Consider the following 25,943-nt stretch of genomic DNA (forward strand, 5'->3'; position numbering starts at 1 on the left):
ATCATAATATGACAGTATTCCTTTAACAGATCAAACATAAATGGGACAGGATGTAGAAAGTTACACTGTTACTCACCATCCGTATTCTCTGGCACAGTCGAATGTTTAACAAAAGCAATATCACCCGCTTGTTTAGCTAGGCACCTGAAGCGAAAGAGAGGTATGTTTAAATAGCCAGGTACAGGTAAAATGTATGTTGATTGTAAGATGTCAAAGCAGTGCCAAATGATACAGCTGTATGTTGTTATTCCCCCAGCTACCCCACCCTTCTATCTCCAATCCTAAACAGCAAAGCAAAGCCAAACCATCCACAAAATGTAACAATCAGCATCCAGAACAAAACACGATGCGAACGTTTTTTTGCCAAATTGGGATCAAATATCCAAGAACTTGTGGGTTATGTGTTTACGTTTAATAACTTTTTCCATCAGTGCCATTTGCTGCCAATTACACAACTGTAACCCGTGGAGTAAGGAGTGGAGTTCTACACGTATGCAATTCCAGTGGGGAGAAAAGTTTGTATTTCAAAAACTCATGTACCCTTGGTGGCACAGCATACAACAGCAGGGTGCACTGAAGCAGAAAGCTTCAATCTCCACCTCTCCGTTGAGTTCCTGACCTCAGCCTCATTATTATGAAGAGAACCAGTAGTTCACAGAATCATTATCGAGCCACCAAGAAACTCATTAAAGAGAAGTACTGGCAAAGCTGACACTAGATCATCCAGAGGTTCATTGATGCTTGTATGATCCCTGGGAAAAATAAAGGAATTTTAACCAACTTTTATCGAGGCTAAGTTTCTCAATGATGTACTTGGGGCTGGTAAATCGCTTCAAAATATTTATGCCGTGTCTCATGTTTTGAGGGTCTGGTGAATCAGAACACTCAAAATTACTCAACCAACTAAAGTATCTCACAGGTCAGCAGCATGGTATTCCATGCAACGGAACACAAGTGTGTATAGAACAGGAAAATATAGTGGCTGCTAAAGGTCCTCTGAGGTAGCCAAGAAGAAAGCCGGTTTTACTCGCCATTTTGGTAACTGGAGTTGAAGCGCACATTTGGGTCAGCTACCAGGAGGATCACTTAAATGCTGATTACCATTTAAACTGCCTGCTGCTGTTGTCAAGGAGAGTGCCTACTACTTTGGTCACAAGTTCTTGGCTGAACAGTAACCAGCTATTTGGGAACTAACAAGACACTGATTTCAAGCACTACTTAAAAGGATACTCACCACTTCATGTTTACTTGCTGTGGATGCTGTGAAAAGGACCTCAGGAGCATGTCTAGGACGCTTTGTGAAGACTTCACTAGCACTCTAAGAATATTTATTCTGCTAATTCCATAGGACTTTCTCAAATGATTGAATGCTGTCCTACTCCATTTTATAGGATCACCAGAATGCTTGGTCATCAGCATCTGGCTATGGGGTCCCCCTGGGTTTGCAGGAGGGATAGAAGAAGGGCACGAAGCAAGGCAGAGCAGCAGCAGAGGAGAAAAGGAGGGTGAGATGGCATCCTTCCCCTCTGCATTGACAGGACATCCCCTCTTCTCTGGATGGCCTCTCACCGTAAGAAGTCTCACAACACCAGGTTAAAGTCCAACAGGATTATTTGGCAGCACGAGCTTTCGGAGTCTCGCTCCTTCATCAGGTGAGTGAAGGCTTGTGTTCCCAAACAGGTCATATAAAGACACAAACTCAATTTACAAGATAATGGTTGGAATGCAAGTCTTTACAGGTAATCAAGTCTTAAGGGTACAGACAATATGAGTGGAGAGAGGGCCAAGCACAAGTTAAAGAGATGTGTATTGTCTCCAGGACAGCTAGTGAGATTTTGCAAGCCCAGGCAAGTCGTGGGGGTTACAGAAAGTGTGACATGAACCCAAGATCCCAGTTGAGGCTGTCCTCATGTGTGCAGAACCTGGCTATCAGTTTCTGCTCAGCGATTCTGCATTGTGTGTTGTAAAGGCCGCCTTGGAGAACGCTTACCCGAAGATCAGAGGCTGAATGCCCGTGACTGCTGAAGTGTGAACTGGAAGGGAACACTCCTGCCTGGTGACTGTCGAGCGGTGTTCATTCATCCATTGTGGTAGCGTCTGCATGGTCTCTCCAATGTACCATGCCTCAGGATATCCTTTGGGTGGAAGCTGGAGAAGTGGAGCATCGTGAGGTTATCCGTGGGCTTGCAGTACAGTGAAGTGCAGCGTATCAGGTAGACAATGTTGGCTGAGTCGCAAGAGTATGTACCGTGTACCTGGTGGATGGTGCTCTCACGTGCAATGATGGCATCCGTGTCGATGATCCGGCACGTCCTGCAGAGGTTGCTGTGGCAGGATTGTGTGGTGTTGTGGACAATGGTCTGTTTGAACTTGTGCGGTTGGTTTGAAGGCAAGAAGTGGGGGTGTGACAATGACCTGGGCGAGATGTCGTAGCTTCTCCGCTCCGGGAAAGTATTGGACGACGAAGGGTACTCTGTCCGCCGTGTCCCGTGTTTGTCTTCTGAGGAGGTCGGTGCGGTTTTTCGCTGTGGCACGTTGGAACTGTTGATCGATGAGTATGCCAATATCTTTATGCACAGGTTTGAACAAGACCTCTTCACCGCACAGGACCTCCAACCGAAGCTATACACTAAATACATCGATGACATTTTCTTCCTTTGGACTCATGGCGAACAATCATTGAAACAACTATATGATGACATCAACAAGTTCTATCCCACCATCAGACTCACCATAGACTACTCTCCGGAATCGGTTGCATTCTTGGACACACGTATCTCCATCAAGGATGGTCACCTCAGCACCTCACTGTACTGCAAGCCCACGGATAACCTCACGATGCTCCACTTCTCCAGCTTCCACCCTAAACACGTTAAAGAAGCCATCCCCTACGGACAAGCCCTCCGTATACACAGGATTTTCTCAGATGAGGAGGATCGCAACGGACACCTACAGACGTTGAAAGATGCCCTCATAAGTACAAGATATGGCGCTCGACTCATCGATCGACAGTTTCGACGTGCCACAGCGAAAAACTGCACCGACCTCCTCTGAAGACAAACATGGGACACGGCGGATAGAGTACCCTTCATCGTCCAGTACTTCCCCAGAGCGGAGAAGCTATGACATCTTCTCTGGAGCCTTCAAACAGACCATTGTCCACAGCAAACTACCCAGCCTTCAGGAGAACAATGACCACGACACCACACAATCCTGCCACAGCAAGCTCTGCAAGATGTGCCGGATCATTGACACGGATGCCATCATCTCACGTGGGAACACCATCCACCAGGTACACGGTACATACTCTTGCAACTCGGCCAACGTTGTCTACCTGATATGCTGCAGGAAAGGATGTCCTGAGGCATGGTACACTGGGGAGACTATGCATATACTACCACAACAGATGAATGAACACCACTTGACAATCACTGGGTAGGAGTGTTCCCTTCCAGTCGGGGAACACTTCAGCAGTCACGGGCATTCAGCCTCTGATCTTCGGGTAAGCGTTCTCCAAGGCGGCCTTCACGACACACAACGCAGGATCGCTGAGCAGAAACTGATAGCCAAGTTCTGCACACATGAGGACGGCCTCAACCAGGATCTTGGGTTCATGTCACACTATCTGTAACCCCCACGACTTGCCTGGGTTTGCAAAATCTCACTAACTGTCCTGGCAGGAGACAATACACACCTCTTTAACCTGTACTTAACTCTCTCTCCACTCACATTGTCTGTACTTTTAAGACTTGATTACCTGTAAAGACTCGCATTCCAACCATTATCTTGTAAATTGAGTTGGTGTCTGTATATGCCCTGTTTGTGAACACAAGTCCTCACTCACCTGATGAAGGAGCAAGACTCCGAAAGCTAGTGCTGCCAAATAAATCTGTTGGACTTTAACCTGGTGTGGTGAGACTTCTTACTGTGTGCTTACCCCAGTCCAACACCGGCATCTCCACATCATGGCCTCTCACCACCAGTGTCATATCCAATAATCTGTTAGCACTGTTCCTTTAAACCACCCTGTCGACTGCCAATGTTCACTAGCCAGCGCACTCTGCACCTTTAATGGAAGTATGTGGGAGGAGCCCATGTATGCGCTATGGAAATTGCATCTAATTAACACTTGAGTGCTCAACCTTCAAGTTTCTGGTTTAGCACCTGCAGTTAAATTCAAATGATGGTAATCAGTGGTTAGGACCAAAACTACAAGCTAAACCATTTTCAGAAGCCTTGATTTATTATCACAGCACTCACTTACTGCCTGTTTTCACCCTCGGGTACTTCTCATTCCACAACATAAAACATTTTGTAATCCCACATTACTGTTTCTCTTGTTCAGAGAATTATGAATGCAAATTTCTTGTTGTAGTAACCCTCCAATAACTGAGCTACAGTCATTAAACCAAAGGCTTATTATATATTTAAGTTTTTTTTGTTAGTGTCACAAGTAGGCTCACATTAACACTACAATGAAGTTACTGTGAAAATCCTCCAGTTGCCACACTCCGGCGTCTGTTCCCGTACACTGAGGGAGAATTTAGCGTGGCCAATGCACCTAACCAGCACGTCTTTCAGACTGTGGGAGGAACCCGGAGGAAACCCACACAGTGTAGAGGGATATGGTCCCCAGAAGGGTAGGTGGTTTTAGTTCAGTCGGGCAGTATGGTCGGTGCAGGCTTGGAGGGCCGAAGGACCTGTACAGCACCTGTTGCTGTAATTTTCTTTGTTCAGACAAGGGGAGAACATGCAGACTCCGCACAGACAGTGACCCAAGCCGGAAATTGAACCTGAGTCCCTGGCGTTGTGAGGCAGCAGAGCTAATCACAGTGCCACCGTGCCGCTATTTATCAAGACTTTTTTTGCCATCATCATTCCACAACAGTTTTGTGGTGCGCTACAGAGAAGGGACTGAACCTGGGAACTTGCAGCTGTAAGAATTGGGACTACACCCATTAGGCCAGTAAAAGGGATCATTCATGTGATCTTTATATTACATACTGTAAAGTGCTTTAAATGGTTGTGAAACTATTTGTTACAATTTACAATAAAAGGTCAGATGTTGAAATGTTATACCTGAATGCCCCACTGTCGCTATAATACCTCTCTCCAGCATTGTCTGCACATTTATTTTCACTTTTTTCATCACCGATACACAACTGGCAAAGGCTTGATGGAAAATTTATATGTTGAGCTCCAGGGATGCAACTTTGACTGAAAAACTCACTCACAGCTGGAAAGAAGCAAAATAAATAATTAAGCAGCAGTGATCAGACTTGTAAGGGCATCTTGTTGATAGTCCACCTTGAATCAGAAGCTTCTGTCATTAATTAAAATTGGACTCAGAATTCGTTTGCACAAACTTCAGTTTGGATTACTGAATAAAGTTGTGAGACAAAGACTTAAAAAAAATTCCAGGGAATTTTAACTGTTAACACAAGGTGGGAGATAAACAATAGAAAATTAGTTTATACTAAGCCTGATGGTCTCTTTTATCCTTAGTCCCTAATTTACTGAGGATCAATGTCAAGTTCCTGGATGCATTACAATTGTTTTATTATTCATTCGTGGGACATGGATGTTGCTGACTGGCCAGCATTTATTGCCCATCCCTAGTTGCCCTGGAGGGCAGTTGAGAGTCAACCACATTGTTGTGGCTCTGGAGTCACATGTAGGCCAGACCAGTTAAGGACGGCAGATTTCCTTCCCTAAAGGACATGAGTGAACCAGATGGGTTTTTCCGACAATTGACAATGGTTTCACGGTCATCAGTGATCCATCAATTCAAATTCCACCATCTGCCATGGTGGGATTCAAACACGGGTCCTCAGAACATTAGCTGAGTTTCTGGATTAATAGTCTGGTGATAATACCACTAGGCCATCGCCTCCCCTCTGCCCAGCTTTACACTCAAAAAAGCTTTTGATTACCCACTGTCCAAATAAAATGGGTGTCCTTAAAAGGTCTGTTATTTTGTGGTTCTTCTCAGCTGTCTGCAATTTTCCACCCACTCAGCTGAAAGGCTAGGGTAGCAGAGTGGTTATCTTACTGGACTACTGGCCCAAAACTAATAGTCTAGGGATAATGAGTTTAAATCCAGTGTGGCAGCTTGAGAATTGGATTTTGGTTTTTAAAATAATTGCTATCATTAAAAGTGATAGTGAAGCTGCCAGATTTTTTTTTAAACCTAGCTGGTTCATTGATATATGTATAAAGTTGTCCCAGCCTAAATGAGATTCCAGTCCCACACCAATGTGGGATTGAACTCCCTTCTGCAGTAGCCCAACAAGCCACTTAGTTACATCACTAAGATGAGAAACAAATAGCATCCTTACCAACAGTGCTCATGTCCTGAGAGTCAATGTTTTAAAATGAATCAGGCTGGCAAGTGTCAAAATAGAATACTCTGGATGTGTTTATAGGAGTGGTTCTAAACAATAAGATCTGTAAATTGTACAATCTTTAACTTCTTCCCATTCTGATGTAAGATTATTGACCTGAAATGTTAACCCTGAGCATTTTCTATTTTAAGTCTTGCAGCAGTAATTTGAGAGCATGTTTGAAGCTTTTCTCTTGCTATTGCTATTTTGTTTCTTTCCACCTTTTTGGTCAAGGCGCTGTGTGTTCTGGGACTATCATATTTTTGGTATATTCACCATACTGGGATAGTGATTTTTCCACTGGGGTTTCCCACCTGTCCTTGTGTTTGTCAAAGGAAAAAGAGGAGAGATGCCAAGCCTGTCAGCTTGCTTCAGAGGTGAGCTGTGCTGACTCACTGCTAACCTCATACCCAGTTTAGGGCCTAGCGACCTGACAGTGAATGTTCAGAACTGGCTCCTCAGCAAAAAGAAAGAACATTTGAATCATCTGTACAAGTAAGGACCCTTACAGTTAACATGCGTTATAAAGCCAACACTGTCTGTGGCTGTGCTCTCAGTTGCACCTTCAGTTATTCTCTGTCATGTCTAAGGCATGTTGAAATGTTTTCCTATGGTGAAAGTGCCCTAAAGTGACAAAGAGGGTCCCTCTTGTTTCTACTACATCATTGCCAGACATCAAATAGGAATTTCATGTACTTTATCACACTATCATTTGGCCAGAGACTGTTTCCTACCTTCACATTTGTCATGACAACTACTGGATACTTTGTTGAAACATATCCAGTTGAAAAATATGAGCAGCCGTTCCAAATGCTGCGAACATTTTTGCTCCATATGTGGCCCTGTACCTTTAAGGATTCTTTTAAATCTAGTCATCAGCTCTTGTAAGTAATCGGTTCTGGGTCCACTGTTATTTGTCATTTATATTAATGATTTGGATGAGAATTTAGGGGGCATGGTTAGTAAGTTTGCAGATGACACCAAGGTTGGTGGCATAGTGGACAGTGAAGAAGGTTATCTCGGATTGCAACGGGATCTTGATCAATTGGGCCAGTGGGCTGACAAATGGCAGTTGGAGCTTAATTTAGATAAATGCGAGGTAATGCATTTTGGTAGATTGAACCAGGGCAGGACTTACTCAGTTAATGGTAGGGCGTTGGGGAGAGTTCCAGAACAAAGAGATCTAGGGGTACAGGTTCATAGCTCCTTTAAAGTGGAGTCACAGGTGGACAGAGTGGTGAAGAAGGCATTCGGCATGCTTGGTTTCATTGGTCAGAACATTGAATACAGGAGTTGGGATGTCTTGTTGAAGTTGTACAAGACATTGGTATGGCCACATTGGAATACTGTGTACAGTTCTGATCACCCTGTTATAGAAAGGATATTATTAAACTAGAAAGAGTGCAGAAAAGATTTACTAGGATGCTACCAGGACTTGATGGTTTGAGTTACAAGGAGAGGCTGGATAGACTGGGACTTTTTTCTCTGGAGCGTCGGAGGCTGAGGGGCGATCTTATAGAGGTCTATAAAATAATGAGGGGCATAGGTCAGTTAGATAGTCAATATCTTTTTCCAAAAGTAGAGGAGTCTAAAACTAGAGGGCTGAGGTTTAAGGTGAGAGGGGAGAGTTGCAAAGGGTCCAGAGGGGCAATTTTTTCACACACAGGGTGGTGAGTGTCTGGAACAAACTGCCAGAGGTAGTCGTAGAGGCGGGCACAATTTTGTCTTTTAAAAAGCATTTAGACAGTTACATGGGTACGATGGGTAAAATGGGATATGGGCCAAATGCGGGCAATTGGGACTAGCTTAGGGGTTTACAAAAAAGGGCGGCTTAGACAAGTTGGGCCAAAGGGCCTGTTTCCATGCTGTAAACCTCTATGACTTTAATCTTTAAGGACAGTTTACATGCAAGTTCCTGATCTGCTTTGTGATGAGCTCCTAAGGTAAGGCTTGATCTGGGCCAAGAACTCACCTATATTGTATGACAGAAGTCAAAGCTGCAAAATCAGACAATGCCAGTATGCTCACATCCCAATTAGTGACCAGAGGCCTGATCATCTACTTAATGTGTTACTGACCAATCACTGAGAAAGGTATCAACAATGATAGAGAAATTCTTCTTTACCCCAATGACGTAAAGGCTACTGAAGCCAAGTCCTAAGACGTTTTATGAATAGTTTTTCCTATATTAAAATAAATCATCATGTTATATAAGAGGATTTTTCATATCTGAAGATTTGGATCTCCGCCAAAGCCGGTGTAATATTTACAAGGAATTCAGAAGTATGATGAAATTCTCTCCTGTGGCCTGGATGAGTGCAGCTCCAATCACACTCAAGAAGCTCAACACTATCCAGGATAAAGCAGCCCGCAATGGGTAAATGACTGTGCCTAAAGTGGAAACTGTGAGAAAATGTAATTGTAGGAAATTGGACAAAATGGAATAGATGATAACAGAAATAGGAAGTGTATGTACATATGCAGAGCAAGAGTGGATAATGGAGAGGCAGAGAAAATTACACAAAAGATTGACAGAAAGATAAACAGATGAGACAGGGAGCAAGACACATAGAATGAAGGAGGCAGATTGACAGAGACAGAAAGTGACGGATGAGAGACAGAAATAGCAACAAATGGTTATAGAGTGGTTGATGAGGGAGAGAGAGGTAGACACAGCAAGAAAGACAGAAACAGACAGAAAATGCAATCCACAGACACTGCCGTTAAGAATCAGTTACTTCAGCTTTACCTTGTGGAATGTTACAACCCATTACGGACATCTTCCCTGTGTTAATCAGATAGCCAATAGGAGCACTCCATCCTGCTGCCTCATCATATCCAGTGTGACAGGATTTTAATGCTTTCAGATTGTTGATAGTGATTGAAGAGTTTGATTTTTTGACAACAGCTACTGCATAATAAAGGGTTCCAGCTTCTAAAGAAGCAAGAAAGAAACAGAAAATGTAATAGCGCCAAATTAGTCAAAATAAATCAAACAGACCAGTTGAATGTATCAGAATTTCAACAGTACAACTCAATGCCACACCAGACATTGTTTCTACCCACAGAACTGTTAGGAGATCTCAAACACGCTTAAAATATCCTTCAGTCTCCACCCCTCCTCCACCCAACATATAAATGACTTTATAAACTAACCCAATTCCCTTTGCAGATTCTCCTACAAATCTCAAGATTTTTTTTCACAGGAGAAAAAGATGGAGGAGCATTTTTGCTCCTGATCCTTAAGTTATTCCGAACAGTCAGCCGTCCACTTCAACTTTTAAAACAGGAGCGTGGGGACGGGCAACCAAACCACCACAGGGAGGCAGGTTGCCCATTCAAATATTTGAATTAATCCCAGACATCAAGAAACCCGTCGGCTAAAGGGAGGTGAAGACTGCTTGTGGGCCAGCAGGGACTGGAGTACCTGTTTGACCACTTGAGAGGGAAGATGGGAATCAACTTTGTTGGTATGGGCTTGAGTCACCGTTGGAACAGACTGGTTAAGGTCGCCAAGGTTCCTTACATGAAAGACATTAGGGAACCAGCCGTAATATTTATGGTGACCCACGGATTCACAATCACTGTTACTGATTTCCAGGTTTACTGCCATAGTGGGGTTTGAACTCAGGTTTGCTGGATTATAAACCCACACTGTCAGATTGTTAATCCTATAACATGGCCCTGTGTGGCCAGGCGCACCCAGCTCATTTCAGTACAGCCTTAGTCCAAACATAGACAAAAGTGCTGAACTCAAGAGGTGAGGTGAAAGTCACTACTCTTGACATCAACGTAGCATTTGACTGGGTGTGGTATCAAGGAGCCCCAGCAAAACAGGAATCAATGGGAATTAGTGGTTGCGGTCATAATTAGCATAAAGAAAGATGGTTGTGGTTGTTGGAGGTTACTCCCAGGACATCACTGCAGGAGTTCCTCAGGGTAGTGTCCTAGGCCCAACCATCTTCAGTTGCTTCATCAATAATCTTCCCTCCATCATTAAGTCAGAAGTGGGAATGTTTGCTGGTGATTGCACAATGTTGAACACCATTTGCGATTCCTCAGATACAGAAACAGTTCATTACAAATGCAGCAAGACCTGGACAACATTTAGGCTTGGATTGATAACTGGCAAGTAACATTTACATCACACAAGTGCCCGGTAATGACGATCTCCAGCAAGAGAAAATCCAACCATCTCCCTTTGACATTCAATGGCATTACCGCCGCTGAATCCCCCCATTATCAACATCCTAAGAATTTCCATTGACTATAACTGAACTGGACTAGCCATATAGAATCATAGAATCCTACAGTGCAGAAGGAGACCATTCGGCCCATCGAGTCTGCATCAACCAGAGGGAGGCCATTCGGCCCATCGAGTCTGCACCGACCACAATCCCACCCAGGCCCTATCCCTGTAACCCCACATATTTACCCTGCTAATCCCCCTGACACTGGGGTCAATTTAGCATTGCCAATCCACCTAACCTGCACATCTTTGGACTATATAAATACTGTGGCTACAAGAGCAGGTCAGAGGCTGGGAATTCTGTAGTGAATAACTCACTTCCTGACTTCTCCAAAGCCAGTGCAATATCCACAAGGAAGAATTCAGAAGTGTGATGGAATTCTCACCACTTGCCTGGATGGGTGTAGCTCCAACAACACTCAAGAAGCTCAACACCATCCAGGATAAAACAGCCCACTTGATTGGAACCCCATCCCCCACTTTCAACATCCACTTCCTTCAATCTCAATGGACTGTGGCAGTAGTGTCTACCATTTACAAGATGCACTGCAGCAACTCACCAAGGCTCCTTGGGCAGCATCTTCTATACCCACGATTATTACCACCTAGAAGGATAAGGGCAGCAGATACATGGGAACACCAGCACCTGCAAGTTCCCTCCAAGTAACACTCCATCCTGACTGATAAATATATCGGCATTCCTTCACTGTCGCTGGGTCAAAATCCTGGGACTCCTTCCCTAACAGCACCGTGTGTGTACCTACATATATGGTGCAAGAAGCCAACCCACCTTCTCAAAGGCATCTAGAGATGAGCAACAAATGCTGGCTTAGCCAACGATAGTCACATCCCATGAAAGAAATTGAAAAGAACTACACTACCATACCCATTATTAATGGTAATAATCGCTGGGTCTCTATGTGTTGTACCTTGATCAGAGGTCTCACCAATGACAGGCTTTAGCTTATGCTCCTTTGCCGCCTGATAGAGAGTCCCAGCATCCAACGACATTGCATCTGCTTCTTTGTTCTGATAAATGTTTGAAGAAAGTTACTAGTTAATTAATTAATTTTGAAGACACAGTTTTAATATTTTCAACAGCAACACTGTGTAATAGAAGAGTTAGTATTCATAAAGCACTTTTCAGAACATCCCCAAGCACTTTTGAAGTGTATTCACTATTGTAATATAGAATGCACATCAGCCAAACTGCCCCCGGCAAGGTCGCACAGTGAGCGGATGTGTGTTTTCAGACGATAGTTGAGAGATAAATGTTGGCTCGGATCTTCTTCAGAATTGTGCTGTGAAATATTATCACACCCATTCTAGAAGACAGGCCTCACTCCAACATTTAATTGTGCATCACAATCCGCTGGCCTGAATTCATTGGCCATCCAATTTAGCCCCTAATAATTCTAGGAGGCAAGGTCCTTCAATTTTTAGCGATTTGGTCTCAAATCCACCCCAGATTAATGAAAATAAAAGTATTTTTTGGTTAGCTGTGGGGCTGCTGTGTGAAAAGCATTTGGCCAATTTTGACGTAATCCCTTAAAGTTACAAAACTGAATATAATTTTGTACTGATTGGCACTAAACCAGCAATCTTATTCAGAGTGCCCAAAAAATAGCAAGCGTAAGAAATTGAAACTAATATCATATTGCAGTGCAGCTCCTTTGAGAGTGCAGTCAACGGACATTGTTGGGACAGTAAATTATCTTTAGGGAAGATGGTGCCATAATGGTAATGTCACTGGGCTAGTAATCTAGAAGACCAGGGATAAAAACAAATTACTGAAGATGCTGGAATCTGGAACAAAAACAGAAAATGCCAGAAAACCTCAGCAGGTCTGACAGCATCTGTGGAGAGAGGACAGAACTTCAGAGTCATCCAGGCTTGAAACATTGTGTAATACTCTGGGGATAGCAACTATTAGAATTTAAATTCAGTTATAAAATTCTGGAATTAAAAGCTAGTCTCAGTAATAGTGGCCATGAAACTATCAAATTTTGTAAAAACCCATCTGGTTCACTAATGTTCTTTAGGAGGGAAACCTGCCATCCTTACTTGGTCTGGCCTACATGGGACTCCAGATCCACAGCAACATGGTTGATTCTTAACTGCCCTATGAAATGGCCTAGCAAGCTTCTCTGTTAACAGGCAATTATGGATAGGTAAGAATGCAGGCCATGCCAGCGATGCCCACATCCTATGAAAGAATTAATTAAAAAAATAGTAGAGGAAGCTTTGTTCTGTATCTTGCCATACGTTTTGTGATCTGACCATGATCCTGATGGACGGAATAAATGTTTCAACCAAATTATTAATGTTCCTTATTTAAATAAGCATTTTTAAAATCATCTCATTCGCGGCCTCAATGACCAATTGCTCACTTGCCACTGATTTGAATCATAGAATGACTGCAGTAGAGAAGAAAACCATTCGTCCCATCATGTCCGTGCCATCTCTCTGCGAGAGCAATTGAGATAGTCCCATTCCTCCATCCTTTCATTGTAACCCTTCAATGTTTTATCTTCAGGTGCTTACCGAATTCTCTTTCAAAAGCCGCAACTGAAACTGCCACGACCACTGTCCCAAACAGTGCATTCTAGATTCTAACCACTCACTGCATAAAAGGTTTTGTCGCATGTTTCCTTTGCTTCTTTTGCCAAATCACCTTAAATCCGTGTGCTTTGATTCTTAGCCCCTCTGCCAAAAGGAACAGTTTTCTCTCTATCTACTCTGTCTAGACCTCTCATGATTTTGAACACTCTTGTCAAATCTCTTCACAATCCTCTATTCTTTCAGGAAAACAGACCCAGCTGGTCCAATTTGTAACTTAAGTCACTCATCCCTGTAAACCTGTCGGCACTCTCTGCAAAGTCTTCATATCTTTCTTAAAGTGCAGTGCCCAGAATTGGACGCAATATTCCAACTAATGCCAAACTAGAGTTTTATAAAGATTCAGTATAACTGTCCTGCTCCTGTATTTTGATGCATTTGTTTGTTAAGCTCAGAATTCCATGTCTTTTTAACTACTCTCTCAACTTGCCCTGCTATTTTCAATGATTTATGCACATATTCATAGCCCCAGGTTTCTGTGTTCCTGCAGCCCCTTTAGAAATGAACCTTCATCTTCCTACCAAAATGTATCACTTCACACTTACCTACCTTAAATTCAATCAGCCACATGTTCACCCATTCCACCAGCCTATCTATATCCTCTTGACGTCTATCCCTATCCTACTCAGTTCAAAACACATTCAAGTTTTGTGTCATCTGTAAATGCTGAAATTGTGCCCTCAACACCCAAGTATGTGTCATTGATAAAAATCAAGAAAAGCATTGGCCCTCATACTGACTACTGGAAACCTCACAGTATACCTGCCTCCAGTCCAAGAAACAACAATTCACCATTCTCTGTTTCCTATCACTCAGCCAACTTCATTTTCATGTTGTCACTATCCTTTTTTATTCCCTGGATTTCAACATTGCCGACACGTCCATTGTTTGCCACTTTATCAAACACCATTTCCACACCACTACACTACCCTTCTCAACCCTCTCTGTGATCTCATCAAAAAAGCTCAACCAAGTTAGTTAACCACAAATTTTCCTCTTCCATGCTGGCTCTCCTTAATTAATTCACATTTTAAATTAAGTCAACTGATTACAATTACACAATCAGCTGATTTTAGGATACCTGACTAAAGCAGTCAGTTTTTTAAGGAGGAGGACCTCCTCGTGAACCTGCTCCTGGGCCTGGCAACATTTCCACTCCATCTGACGAAGGAGCAGCGCTCCGAAAGCTTATGGTATTTGCTACCAAATAAACCTGTTGGACTTTAACCTGGTGTTGTGAGACTTCTTACAAGCTTGCCACCTACAGGGCAAGGCAACGGCGACTGAGAGTGTCATTTGACCCAACTGTCTGCCCCTCTACCGCAGCTATATTCGCGGCCGGGTATCGCCGGAGAGGGAGCATGTGGTGTCCGAGGGTACAGTTAAAACCTTCCATGCCCGCTGGGCACCGCAGGGATTGGGGTGCATTACTGACCCCTTTAATCACATTTTGATTTGATGTTTTAAGTTTCCTTTCCACTTTGTCTTTTGTTCCCTTCCTTTTTGGGAGCTGCCCCTTTTAATTTGTCCCTGAGTTAATTTGAGTTAGTTTACTTGGTTAGTCAGAAAGATTAGCAGAGAATTTTGTGGGTAGTGCTGATGAATTAAACAGTTGAGCCAAAACTGGCCCCTTCCTGTGTGTGTGACTCAAGTGAACACTGTTTAGTTGGGTTGAGGGTTGTCTGAGTAACATAGAAATTATGAGCTGCAGGACAAGCTGTTTATTACAACAAGTAAACTTTTCATGTTTTTTCTCTGGTTCGTGGTTTCTGCTGACTTGTCTGTTGTACTGCGAAAGTCTTTGTGGTTAGCTATTTGAATAATGTGGTTAGCTGGAGAATCCGTGTCATCCTGTTTTTTTTCCCCACCAGGTGTTTGTGAAAGGAATGATCAGTCAGCTGTATTTCTTCGGTGCAGATTTTGCAACAACAAAGGGACTTCAACTCTGGTTATTTTTGTTTCTTTCCTGTTGGGGATAGCTGGGGGATATCTATAGTGGAAAATAAATAACTACGCACAGCCATACAAATATCTAGAGAGAACTTGAAACCCCCCAATAATGGGTGAGGTGCGATGTAAAAAAAAATGTAAACCCCAAATCAATCAGCTCAGGTCCAGTTTTTTTTATAGAACTGGGATGGGAGGAGGGGATGGAGCAAGCAATGAACTTGCTCTGAGGAGGTGGGTAGCTCATTTAAATGTTTAACTAAGGCTGGATTGCCTCAGGTTTTATTTTAAACCGAATTGCCTGGATTTCCTAAGTCTCACCAATCCTGGCACTCATCCTGCCTCCCCAACTCCCCGCCAATGGACCATGGAGAGTGGACTGATTAACGGCAGGACAACAAGTTGCATGGCACCAAACCCAATGCATCTCATCAAATCGATGCCTGCTCCAGCCCGCAGTGTGCCGTTGGATCACAGGCGACAGAAGGAGACAAGGGCACCAGTGATTCAGATTATTTCAATGGAGTCTGGAAGAGCACACCTCAACTGCTGGCCCCAGAAAAATAATACTTAAATTACCTTTATTGCCCATGGAAATCAGAGGAGCATACACAGTGCACATCCTGGCCGCTCCCAACTGATTATGGTCCTGAAATCCAGATTTTCATATTGAATGGCACCTACTACCAGAAGCAGACAAGTTTTTTAAATGCCCAGTGGTATGCCTTTTCAAAGTGGTGCTGGTCGCATCTCAGATTTAGGACTGTAAGACGACTGATCAAATTTTGAGGTTGTTAATACCAGGCCATACAAGTTAAAATCAACCCCACCACATGCATTGTTACTTGGCAAAAGTCTCTGCCAGTAGTGCAATTTAATCAATTTCTAGAACTTGTATTTCAACAAAGGAAAATAATGAGAAAGTCATGGAAAATCAGTGAGGCCAAATTATTACTTTAGTAAAACATAGCTGTACAGACAAATATTACAGAGATTAAATATGCCTCAAAAAAACAAATGAGGCAAATCCATTATTTTGGCAAAAGTAGGAATGGGGAAAATGACCAAAACATACCGCTATCTTTTTCGCACAGTCCAATGCTGAGGTTGCTATAACACAGGATATTGAAGGATGTATTTTAGCAGATTCAAAAGCTTCCTTCATTTGGTTGCACTTGATCAACTCAAGATTGGAAATAACGCACCATCGAATCTCCTTTAACCCACATGCTGCAGGAAAGAAATGACAACTGATCAACTCATATGAGGTTCAGGCTGTTCTTAACTATGTATGTTTCACTGCTGGTGAAAAGTCATTCTTGCACTGACAATGTGTAATTGCAAGTTCTGGTTTACAGAGAGAACCACCATTTATTAGAAGACAATTAAAATATTTTGATTTTTTTCCCTAATACATAATCCTCTGGTTGTGAATACGCTACTTCAATAGAAGCAGCCTGAATCAGCCGTTAGAAGTCGATTTACCTCCTACTCTTTCCTTTGTCTCCTTATCCATAATGTGGCAACCCAAATTGACAGGTAAGTGAATTATGGTTTTTTTATTCACATTTGACAAGTAAATCCAGGAATTAACTGCTTGCAGGACAACACCTTCATCAAAAGGCATGTGGGAGTGAGCAAGGGCTCAAATATCAAACTTGGGTCACACCCAAATTCAGACAGAATGAGGGCACAGATTTGACGGATGGTGCAATTGATGCTTTCAGTTGTAGTGCTTCCATTCTTTTCCAAAGAGATTAACCTTACATAGTATTAATATTAGCCACTGTTTCTTCCAATATATGTTCCCCCCATAAAGTTTAGTCTTCAACAAGTCCTGTTCACAGGAATAAACGAATGTCACTAAGCTAGGGATGTTGATGATTGTTGATTGTTTTTAACAAATCTATTTTAGTGTTTTAGCTAACTTTGCATTTACTCCCATTGCAACAAATGCCTTTCCTGATAAACTACTGACCAATCTTGGAATGTGTAAATGACAAAGCCATAAAGTTACTTCAACTCCCAAACCAGATAGCAATGCAGCAGTGGCCCTGGAGGCTGTAAATTATGCTATCAAATAATTCAAAGTTCAAGTCTCTAGCAACTTAGCACTGCTCAGGGATTTCAAAACTTGAGAAAGTTTAACAATGAGTCTGGCCTGCATCTATTTTTATTCATTCACAGGATGAGGTGCCACTGGCAAGGCCACATTTATCACTCATCCAGATTGTTCTTGAGAAGATGGTGGTTACAACTGAGTGGATCACCAGGCCATTTCAGAGGGCACTTGGGAGTAAGTCACATTGCTGCAGGGCTGGAATCACATGGAGGCCAGACTGAGCAAAAACTTCCTGCTGTAAAGGACACAAGTGAACAAAATGAAGCTTTATAACATTTAAGTTGTCTCACTATTACTAATATTAGCTTTTTCCAGATTTATTTAACTCATTGACATAAATTCACAAACTATGTTGGGAGTTTAACACACCTCTGGTTACTAGTGCAGCCGGATAATCACTTTCTACAAACCTTGACAAAGACCCTGAACTGGCAGCTAGATGATAAATAATGTTCTAAGTTTGCTACATTCTAAATTCTTAGTAGCCTTGCAGTGAACTGTGGGCCTTAATTTCCATCAGCCTAATTGTAATGCTTTTAATTCTTTGATAGACTAGTGTTGGCTATGAATCTGAATCCCTTACAGCAGTAGTTCTCAAATTTCTCCGGTCATGTACCCTTAACTCAGATTTATCAACTTTTTGTATAACCCTACAGGCAGTTTCTGTTTGATGCCATGTTGTATGATCACTGGGTGCAAACAGTGCGATCTGCGTTCACTGTATTTTCCTTGGTGCATTTGGAAATCATTTAAATACTCCAGCTACATTTTTAATATATATGAAGCAAATTACAAAAAATATTTGCTAGCTTCTAGATATATCAATAAACCGCCCTCGCTCCTCAGAATCACTCACTCAGCAGCCCTTCTATCCAAACCCCCTCTCCCACTCATTCAGCAGCCCCCGATCCTCATTCACTCCTTTGTGAGAGAGCTCCACCAGGGTGGTGATCTTGGCCAAGCAGGCCATGTCCACCTAGCAGTCTGGGTGAAGCAGCCAACTCTCCCACTCAGACAGTGTTTTGGCAGCAGTTCTAGCATCACCACCCTATTACAGAAAGGATATTATTAAACTAGAAAGAGTGCAGAAAAGATTTACTAGGATGCTACTGGGACTTGATGGTTTGAGTTACAAGGAGAGCCTGGATGGACTGGGACTTTTTCCCTGGAGCGTAGGAGACATAGGGGTGATCTTATAGAGGCCTATAAAATAATGAGGGGCCTAGAAAAGGTAGATAATCAACATCTTTTCCCAAAGGTAGGGGAGTCTAAAATAAGAGGGTATAGATTTATGGTAAGAGGGGAGAGATACAAAAGGGTCTAGAGGGACAATTTTTTCCCTCAGAGGGTGGTGAGTGTCTGGTATGAGCTGCCAGAGGCAGTAGTAGAGGCAGATAGAATTTTGTCTTTTAAAAAGCGTATAGACCGTTACATGGGTAAGATGGGTATAGAGGGATATGGGCCAAATGCAGGCAATTTTGAAAAAACTGGGCGGCATGGACACCTATCTCAAACTCTTATTTACTGACTATAGCTCAGCCTTCAACACCATTATTCCCAAGAAACTCATCTCCAGACTCTGTGGCCTGGGCCTCGGCACCTCCCTCTGTGAGTGGATCCTGAACTTCCTAACTCACAGACCACAATCAGTAAGGATAGGCACCTCTTCCACGATCATCCTCAACACTGGTGCCCCACAAGGCTGTGTTCTCAGCCCCCTATTATGACTCCTTATAAACCTATGCATCACGCAAACCAGACTCACACCCATTGACTCTGTCTACACTTCCCGCTGCCTCGGCAAAGCAGCCAGCATAACTAAGGATCCCATGCACCCCAGATATTCTCTCTTCCACCTTTTTCCATCGGGAAAAAGATACAAAAGTCTGAGGTCACGGACCAACCAACTCAAGAACAGCTTCTTCCCTGCTGCTATCAGACTTTTGAATGGACCTACCTTTCATTAAGTTGATCTTTCTCTACACCCTAGCTATGACTGTAACATTACATTCTGCACTCTCTTGTTTCCTTCTCTATGAATGGTATGCTTTGTCTGTATAGCGTGCAAGAAACAATACTTTTCACTGTATCTTAATACATGTTACAATAATAAATCAAATCAAGTTGGGCCAAAGGGCCTGCTTCCATGCTGTAAACCTCTGACTCTGACCACACTGTTGCTTAGGCTCAAGGACCACCTTCTTATTAGGGTGCCTTTTGACACGGAAAAGAAAGATTTGGGATTGAAGGAGCAGCGAGCAGCAGAAGGTGAGTGACAGCAGATGAGCTTGAGGACCAGAGACATTTTCACTTGGGAACTCCTGGACTACAAAGAGGAGGAAGTTGAGGTTGGAAAAAAAACATTACTCTTGCCTCACAGTGCCAGTGACCTGGATTCAATTACGGCCTTGGGAGACTGTCTGTGTGGAGTTTGCACATTCTCCCTGTGTCTGTGTGGGTTTCCTTCGGGTGCTCCGGTTTCCTCCCACAGTCCAAAGACGTGCAGATTAGGTGGATTGGCCATGGTAAATTGCCCCTTTGCGTCAGAGGATTAGCAGATTAAATATGTGGGGTTACAGGGATAGGGCCTGGGTGGGATTGTTGTTGGTGCAGGCTCGATGGGCTGAATGACCTTCTGCACTGTTGGGATTCTATGATTCTATGAAAATCTGCTATTGCAAAATTAAGAGAAAGGTACTACCTAGAAACATCTGATGTACCCTCAGGGGTATGCATACCCCACAATGGTAACCACTGTCTTACTGTGAGCATGTCTTATTCTCAAGCAAAATACTGCTAGAGATTTGAAGCTTTAACAGCCTTGTCCTGCATCAGGTTCAACAAACTCAAACTTTACAATTATCTCATCCATCACCCATTCTTCAAAGAATTCTACCACAACCACGAAGAATGAGCCAATTATTCACATGATGCTCTGCACTTAAAAATTACAAAGAGAACAGGAAAACTAAAGTCAAATATGTGACCACAATGTTCTGTTTGGGTGACTTAACTCTGTTTATACAGAAATAGCAATTTTCTGTTCATCAGTTCACCTTCCAATTCTGCATGGAGCTATATTGAATTTTCATGTATGCATTATTTCTAAATGTAATAGCTTCTTTATGTAAATGAGGTCCACCAAACAATCCATTCAATGTAAATGTCAAAAGTAGTTAATTCAGGATGCATGTTCCTGGCAAATGTTCATGCTGATTTTTAAAAAATTAATCTAATTAAATTGCGTGTGCAATATTAGCACATGAGCAGTTAACACATCTGTGTGAAATTTCTTTGTTCATTATTTTAGCAGAGGCATGAATTTGTTTATATTGAAGGTTTCACACAAATAAATTTGTATGAATGCGTTACATGTTCATATGCAAACATCACACCACATGATACAATTTGCAAAGATGTGGAATCCTATTCTGCCCCTGCCTGTCATGGCCTCATTGTATCTTGGCATTTTAGGCATATATTTCCTTCAATGATTCTTCAGAAAGTAAACACTTGGAAAGTCTTGCCGATCAGATAAAAGGTGCTTTCTCTAACCTCGTGTGTGTGTGTGTGTGTGAGTGTTTGCGGGGTTATGCAGGGACGAGGAGGAATGCTGAATTATTGTAGTGCATTGATGTGAATCTTCCAACAACCAGCCAACAGAGACATGGACAGGATCCCTCTGAGCCAGCCTCTCATCATGTTGTCAAAAAAAGTCCATGTTTCAACTTGCTGCCTGGTCATGAAACCGGCATTGTGGAACAATTGCCCGATTTTCATTTTCATTAGGGCAGCACGGTGGCACAGTGGTTGGCACTGCTGCCTCACAGCGCCAGGGATGTGGGTTCGATTCCCGGCTTGGGTCACTGTCTGTGCGGAGTCCGCACGTTCTCCCCGTGTCTGCGTGGCTTTCCTCCAGGAGCTCCAGTTTCCTCCCGCAGAAGGATGTGCAGGTTAGGTGCTTTGGCCATGGTAAATTCTCTCTCAGTGTACCCGGGTGTGGTGACTCGGATATTTTCACTTCATTGCAGTGTTAATGTAAGCCTACTTACACTAATACTTAAACTTATAAATCTCATTGAAATCAATGTGGAAAGATTTCATCAGCTGGATTTGGCTGTACATTGAATCGATCGGGAATTAACCAACAGAAAGCATCAATATGAATCAGCAATGTGGAATTCTGAAGGTGCAGACCCAAAGTTGGTTTTGAGAAGCTTTTTTGTCTGATTCTTTAGTTTTTATCTTCAAGTCTGGAGTACCATAAAAGTTAACGGCTGGGAATTTAATGATGAATAGGGTCCACGTTTTAAGCAGTTTAGTGACAGTGATAGCTTGGATTCTAGATGGTCACGAAATAGAATTTGGACTAACAACCTATCAGTTTACTGATGGCTATCTGTCCAAGTTCCTCATCTGCTACTCATGCTGTAATGTGACTCCTACTAATTGAGTGGTGGCTACGTGTGGGACTCCTTGACAGTCTATATGAATCAATGTCTGTCAATCTAACGGTAGGCGTGAGTCTGTGTCGGAGTCCCAGTCAATCTCATTGAGGGTCTCCCCTCAATTGTATTATTTTTCTGCTTCGACTGCACATTCACAGACTTTGGATTTAGTATGGTGATTCCAAATCTGAATTTACTCCTGCGCTGGTCTTGAATGTTTGATTTGATTTATTATTGTCACATGTATTGGTATACAGCGAAAAATATTGTTTCTTGCGTGCTATACAGACAAATCATACCGTTCATAGAGAAGGAAAGGAGAGGGTGCAGAATGTTAGTGTTACAATCATAGCTGGGGTGTAAAGAAAGAATATGCGGGTACCCCTGTGCGAAAGCAGTCTAAAATTAAAGAGCCATGTAGTACAAAGGACAGAAAGTTTAGCAATACATTTCTTTTTTTACAACAAACACAGAATTCAAATGATGGGCATTCACTAATATTTCTACTTGTCATTTGCAAAACATTTAGACTACAGGCAAGGCGCGTTGACTATTTTGAAACTGCCCCCTTGAATTCGTCCCCACACACCTTCTCCATACAGACTGAACATTATCCACTTTCCTTGCCTTTAGCCTCAGATTACATGCCTACAGTTTGCCCAGAAATGAAAGACTTTTTTGTACTTGCCCAAATTGAAAATGCCGACTAAAATGCACACAGCCCACAGAGCGGAACCCTGCCTGGTCCGTCCCATGATAAAACCCATCGAAGACGTCCTCACCACCTTGATTCCTTCAGCTCCCTTTGTACCTTACGGCGTTGTCCCGGTTCCTTTTGTCAAGTTAATGATTGTAATAAGAGGCAACCGCCGAGGTTAAGAATCGGACTTCACCCGAGTCATATTGCAAGTTGCAAAATGCCCTTCAGAGTTTTTTACTTTACTTATCGCTCCAAGAAAAATTGTGCAAATTTTCTCTCTCTCTCCGTATTCCTTCCAACCCAAGGATACCGCCCAGAGCGTGATTTTTCAAACGGCTTATAAAATGAGGACGCCCAGCTAAACACATCCATGTACCGTGATCATAGCGTGTCTTTCAGATTCTGATACACTGTGGACTTTGTGTTTCACAGATTTTTTTTTAGAAGGGGTATGACCTAGTTCCTCGCAATTTTTACTGGGTATATAATACCAAGAACAACTATTTAGAAAAGAAATCCTGCTGGATAAACCAAAGTTGTAATAGAAATAATTCATAAATTATACATTGGTGAAAATAGTTTAACAGCATTGTAAAAAGAGGCATCATTTAATAAGGAGTATTTTCAAACTTTTACCTAAATATCAAGTGTTTGCTTTAGAAATGCCTCATAACACAAATATTCGCAAATGTCATTACTTCATTTATTTATAAGCTTAACATACGGACCTGACTGTTTTTGTTTTCTGTTCTACCCCAAACAATAAATGGTCTTTTTAGGACTTCTCTTTTTTTTGGGGGGGAGGGGGCCTGGGGGTAATTGGGAAGTCGTCTTGCTGCAAATAACTTATACACCCTCTGGGCAGCACAGTGGTTAGCATTGCTGCCTCACTGTGCCAGGGACCCAGGTTCGATTCCCGGCTTGGGTCACTGTCTATGCGGAGTCTGCATGTTTTCCCTGTGTCTGTGTGGGTTTCCTCCGGGTGCTCTGGTTTCCTCACACAGTCCAAAAGACATGCTGGTTAGGTGCATTGGCCATGCTAAATTCTCCCTCAGTGTACCTGACCAGGCGCCAGAGTGTGGCAACGAGGGGGTTTTCACAATAACTTCATTGCAGTAAGCCGACATATGACACTAATAAATAAGTTTAAACTATGGACCGCCTGTAAATATGATACACTTACAGGGACCATCAGCAAATCCCAGGATCCCTCGTACAACCTTCAGAAATACAGTGCCAGGTGTCTCAGGGAAAAGAGAAATGCAACAAAAATAATGCGTCAATAGATCAGCAAATATAGAAAATCACAGAAATCTCTTAGCCTCACAGATCACCTGACTTCCCTTCACCAGCACTTTGGGATTGACTAAGTTTGAGAACCTATGATAATGCCAATCCTCCCTCTCGCCAATGATAACATTCTATTTGTCAGGAAACCACTTCTTGTATGTGTTGTTGGTATCAAGGAACATAGGAGCAGGAGCAAGCTATTTGGCCCCTCAAGCCTACTCAGTCACTCAAGTAGATCATGACGGTTAGGATTATATTCACTGGAGTTTAGAAGAGTGAGAGGAGATCTCATAGAAACTTATAAACTTCTAACAGGGTTAGACAGGGTAGGTTCAGAAAGAATGTTCTCAATGGTGGGGGAATCCAGAACTAGTTTGAGGTTAGTCATAGAATCATAAAATCCCTACAGTACAGAAGGAGGCCAGTTGGCTCATTGAGTCTGTACAGACCACAATCCCACCCAGGACCTATTCCCGTAACTCCATACATTTACCTTGCTAATCCCCCTGACACTAGGGTCAATTTACCATGGCAAATCAACCTAACCGGCACATCTTTGGACTGTGGGAGGAAACCGGAGCACCCAGAGGAAACCCACGCAGACGCAGGGAGAACCTGCAGACTCCGCACAGACAGTGACCTGAGGCCGGAATTGAACCCGGTCCCCGGCGCTGTGAGGTAGCAGTGCTAACCACTGTGCCACCGTGCCGCCCATAAGGGGTAAACCTTTTAGAACTGAGGTGAAGAGAAATTTCTTCACCCAGAGGGTGGTGAATGTGTGGAATCCACTATGACAGAAAGTAGTTGAGGCCAAAACGTCTGATTTCAAGAAGAAATTAGATATAGCTCTTGAGGCTATAGGGATCAAGGGATATCGGGGGAAAGGGGGATCAGGATATTGAATTTGATGATCAGTCATGATCAAAATGAATGGTGGAAAAGACTCAAAGGGCCGAATAGCCTATTCCTGCTTCTAATTTCTATGTTTCTATGACTGTTCTTCTACCGCAACACCATTTTTTTGCACCATCCCCATTTTCCTGCACCATCCCTACACCCCTTAATGCCTTTAATATCAAAAAGATGTGTCAATCTTTGTCATGAACATACTCAATGGCTGAGCCTCCATAGCCCTCTGGAGTAGAGAATTCCAAATATTCACCATGCTCTGAGTGAAGAAATTCCTTCTCATCTGAGTTATAAATAGCCTGCCCCCTATTCTGAAACTATGTCCCCTGGTTGTAGACCTCCCATCACACTCAGCCAGGGGAAACATTCTTCCTGCATCCACCCTGTTGAGCTCTGTGAGAATTTTGCATGTTTCAATCAGGTCATCTCTCATTCTTCTAAGCTCTAGAGAACATAGACTCAGTCTCTTCAATCGCTCCTCACAGGACAATCCTGCCATCTCAGGAATCAGTCTGGTGAACCTTCACTGCACAGCTTCTATGGCAAATATATTCTTCCTTAAGTAAGGAGACCAAAACTGCACATATACTCTAGGTGCCGTCTCCCCAAGACACTATAGAATTACATCCCAGACCTCTTTAGGGCGGCACGGTGGCACAGTGATTAGCACTGCTGCCTCATAGCGCCAGGGTCACTATCTCTGTGGAGTTTGCACATTCTCCCTGTGTTTGTGTGGATTTTCCCTGGGTGCTCTGGCTTCCTCCCAAGTCCAAAGATGTGTGGGATAGGTTGATTGGCCATGCTAAATTGACCTTAGTGTCAGGGAGATTAGCAGGGTAAATGCGTGGGTTTCCGGGAATGGGACCTGGGTTGGATTATGGTCGGTGCAGACTCAATGGGCCGAGTGGCCTCCTTCTGTGCAATGAGGATTCTATGATTCTTTACTTCTGTGCTGAAATCTTTTTATAATAGAGGCCAACATACCATTTGCCTTGCTAATTGCTTGCTGCACCTGCATGTTAGCTTTCAGCGACACTTGGACAATGGCATCCAGGTTCCATTGGACATCAACACTTACCAATCTCTCACTATTTAAGAAATATTCTGTACTTCTGTTTTTTCCTTCCAAAGTGGATAACTTCACATTTTTCCACATTATATTACATCTGTCATGTTTGTTGTCCACTCAAATCATCTTGAAATTTCTTTGCATCTTCCTTACAACTCACATTCCCAACTAATATGTGCCATCAGCAGATTTGGAAATATTATAATT

The 25,943-nt window shown here is 42.8% G+C and overlaps 1 protein-coding gene across 1 annotated transcript in view; it reads right to left on the reverse strand.

Annotated features, from left to right (window-relative positions):
- meltf (melanotransferrin) overlaps positions 1-22,872 on the reverse strand; it is a 58,276-nt gene extending 35,404 nt beyond the window's left edge. Inside the window, exons 1-6 of the mRNA XM_078206375.1 lie at positions 22,457-22,872; positions 16,274-16,428; positions 11,562-11,661; positions 9,133-9,318; positions 5,080-5,236; positions 77-144 (exon numbers count right to left, since the gene is read on the reverse strand). Coding sequence (XP_078062501.1) covers positions 77-144; positions 5,080-5,236; positions 9,133-9,318; positions 11,562-11,661; positions 16,274-16,428; positions 22,457-22,535 — 745 coding nt within the window. The 5' untranslated portion in view covers positions 22,536-22,872. The remainder of the gene's footprint in view (positions 1-76; positions 145-5,079; positions 5,237-9,132; positions 9,319-11,561; positions 11,662-16,273; positions 16,429-22,456) is intronic.
- Between the last annotated feature and the right edge of the window lie 3,071 nt (positions 22,873-25,943).

The sequence above is a fragment of the Mustelus asterias genome, chromosome 3 (assembly GCF_964213995.1).
Source record: "Mustelus asterias chromosome 3, sMusAst1.hap1.1, whole genome shotgun sequence".
In the NCBI taxonomy this organism is placed as follows: Eukaryota; Metazoa; Chordata; class Chondrichthyes; order Carcharhiniformes; family Triakidae; genus Mustelus; species Mustelus asterias.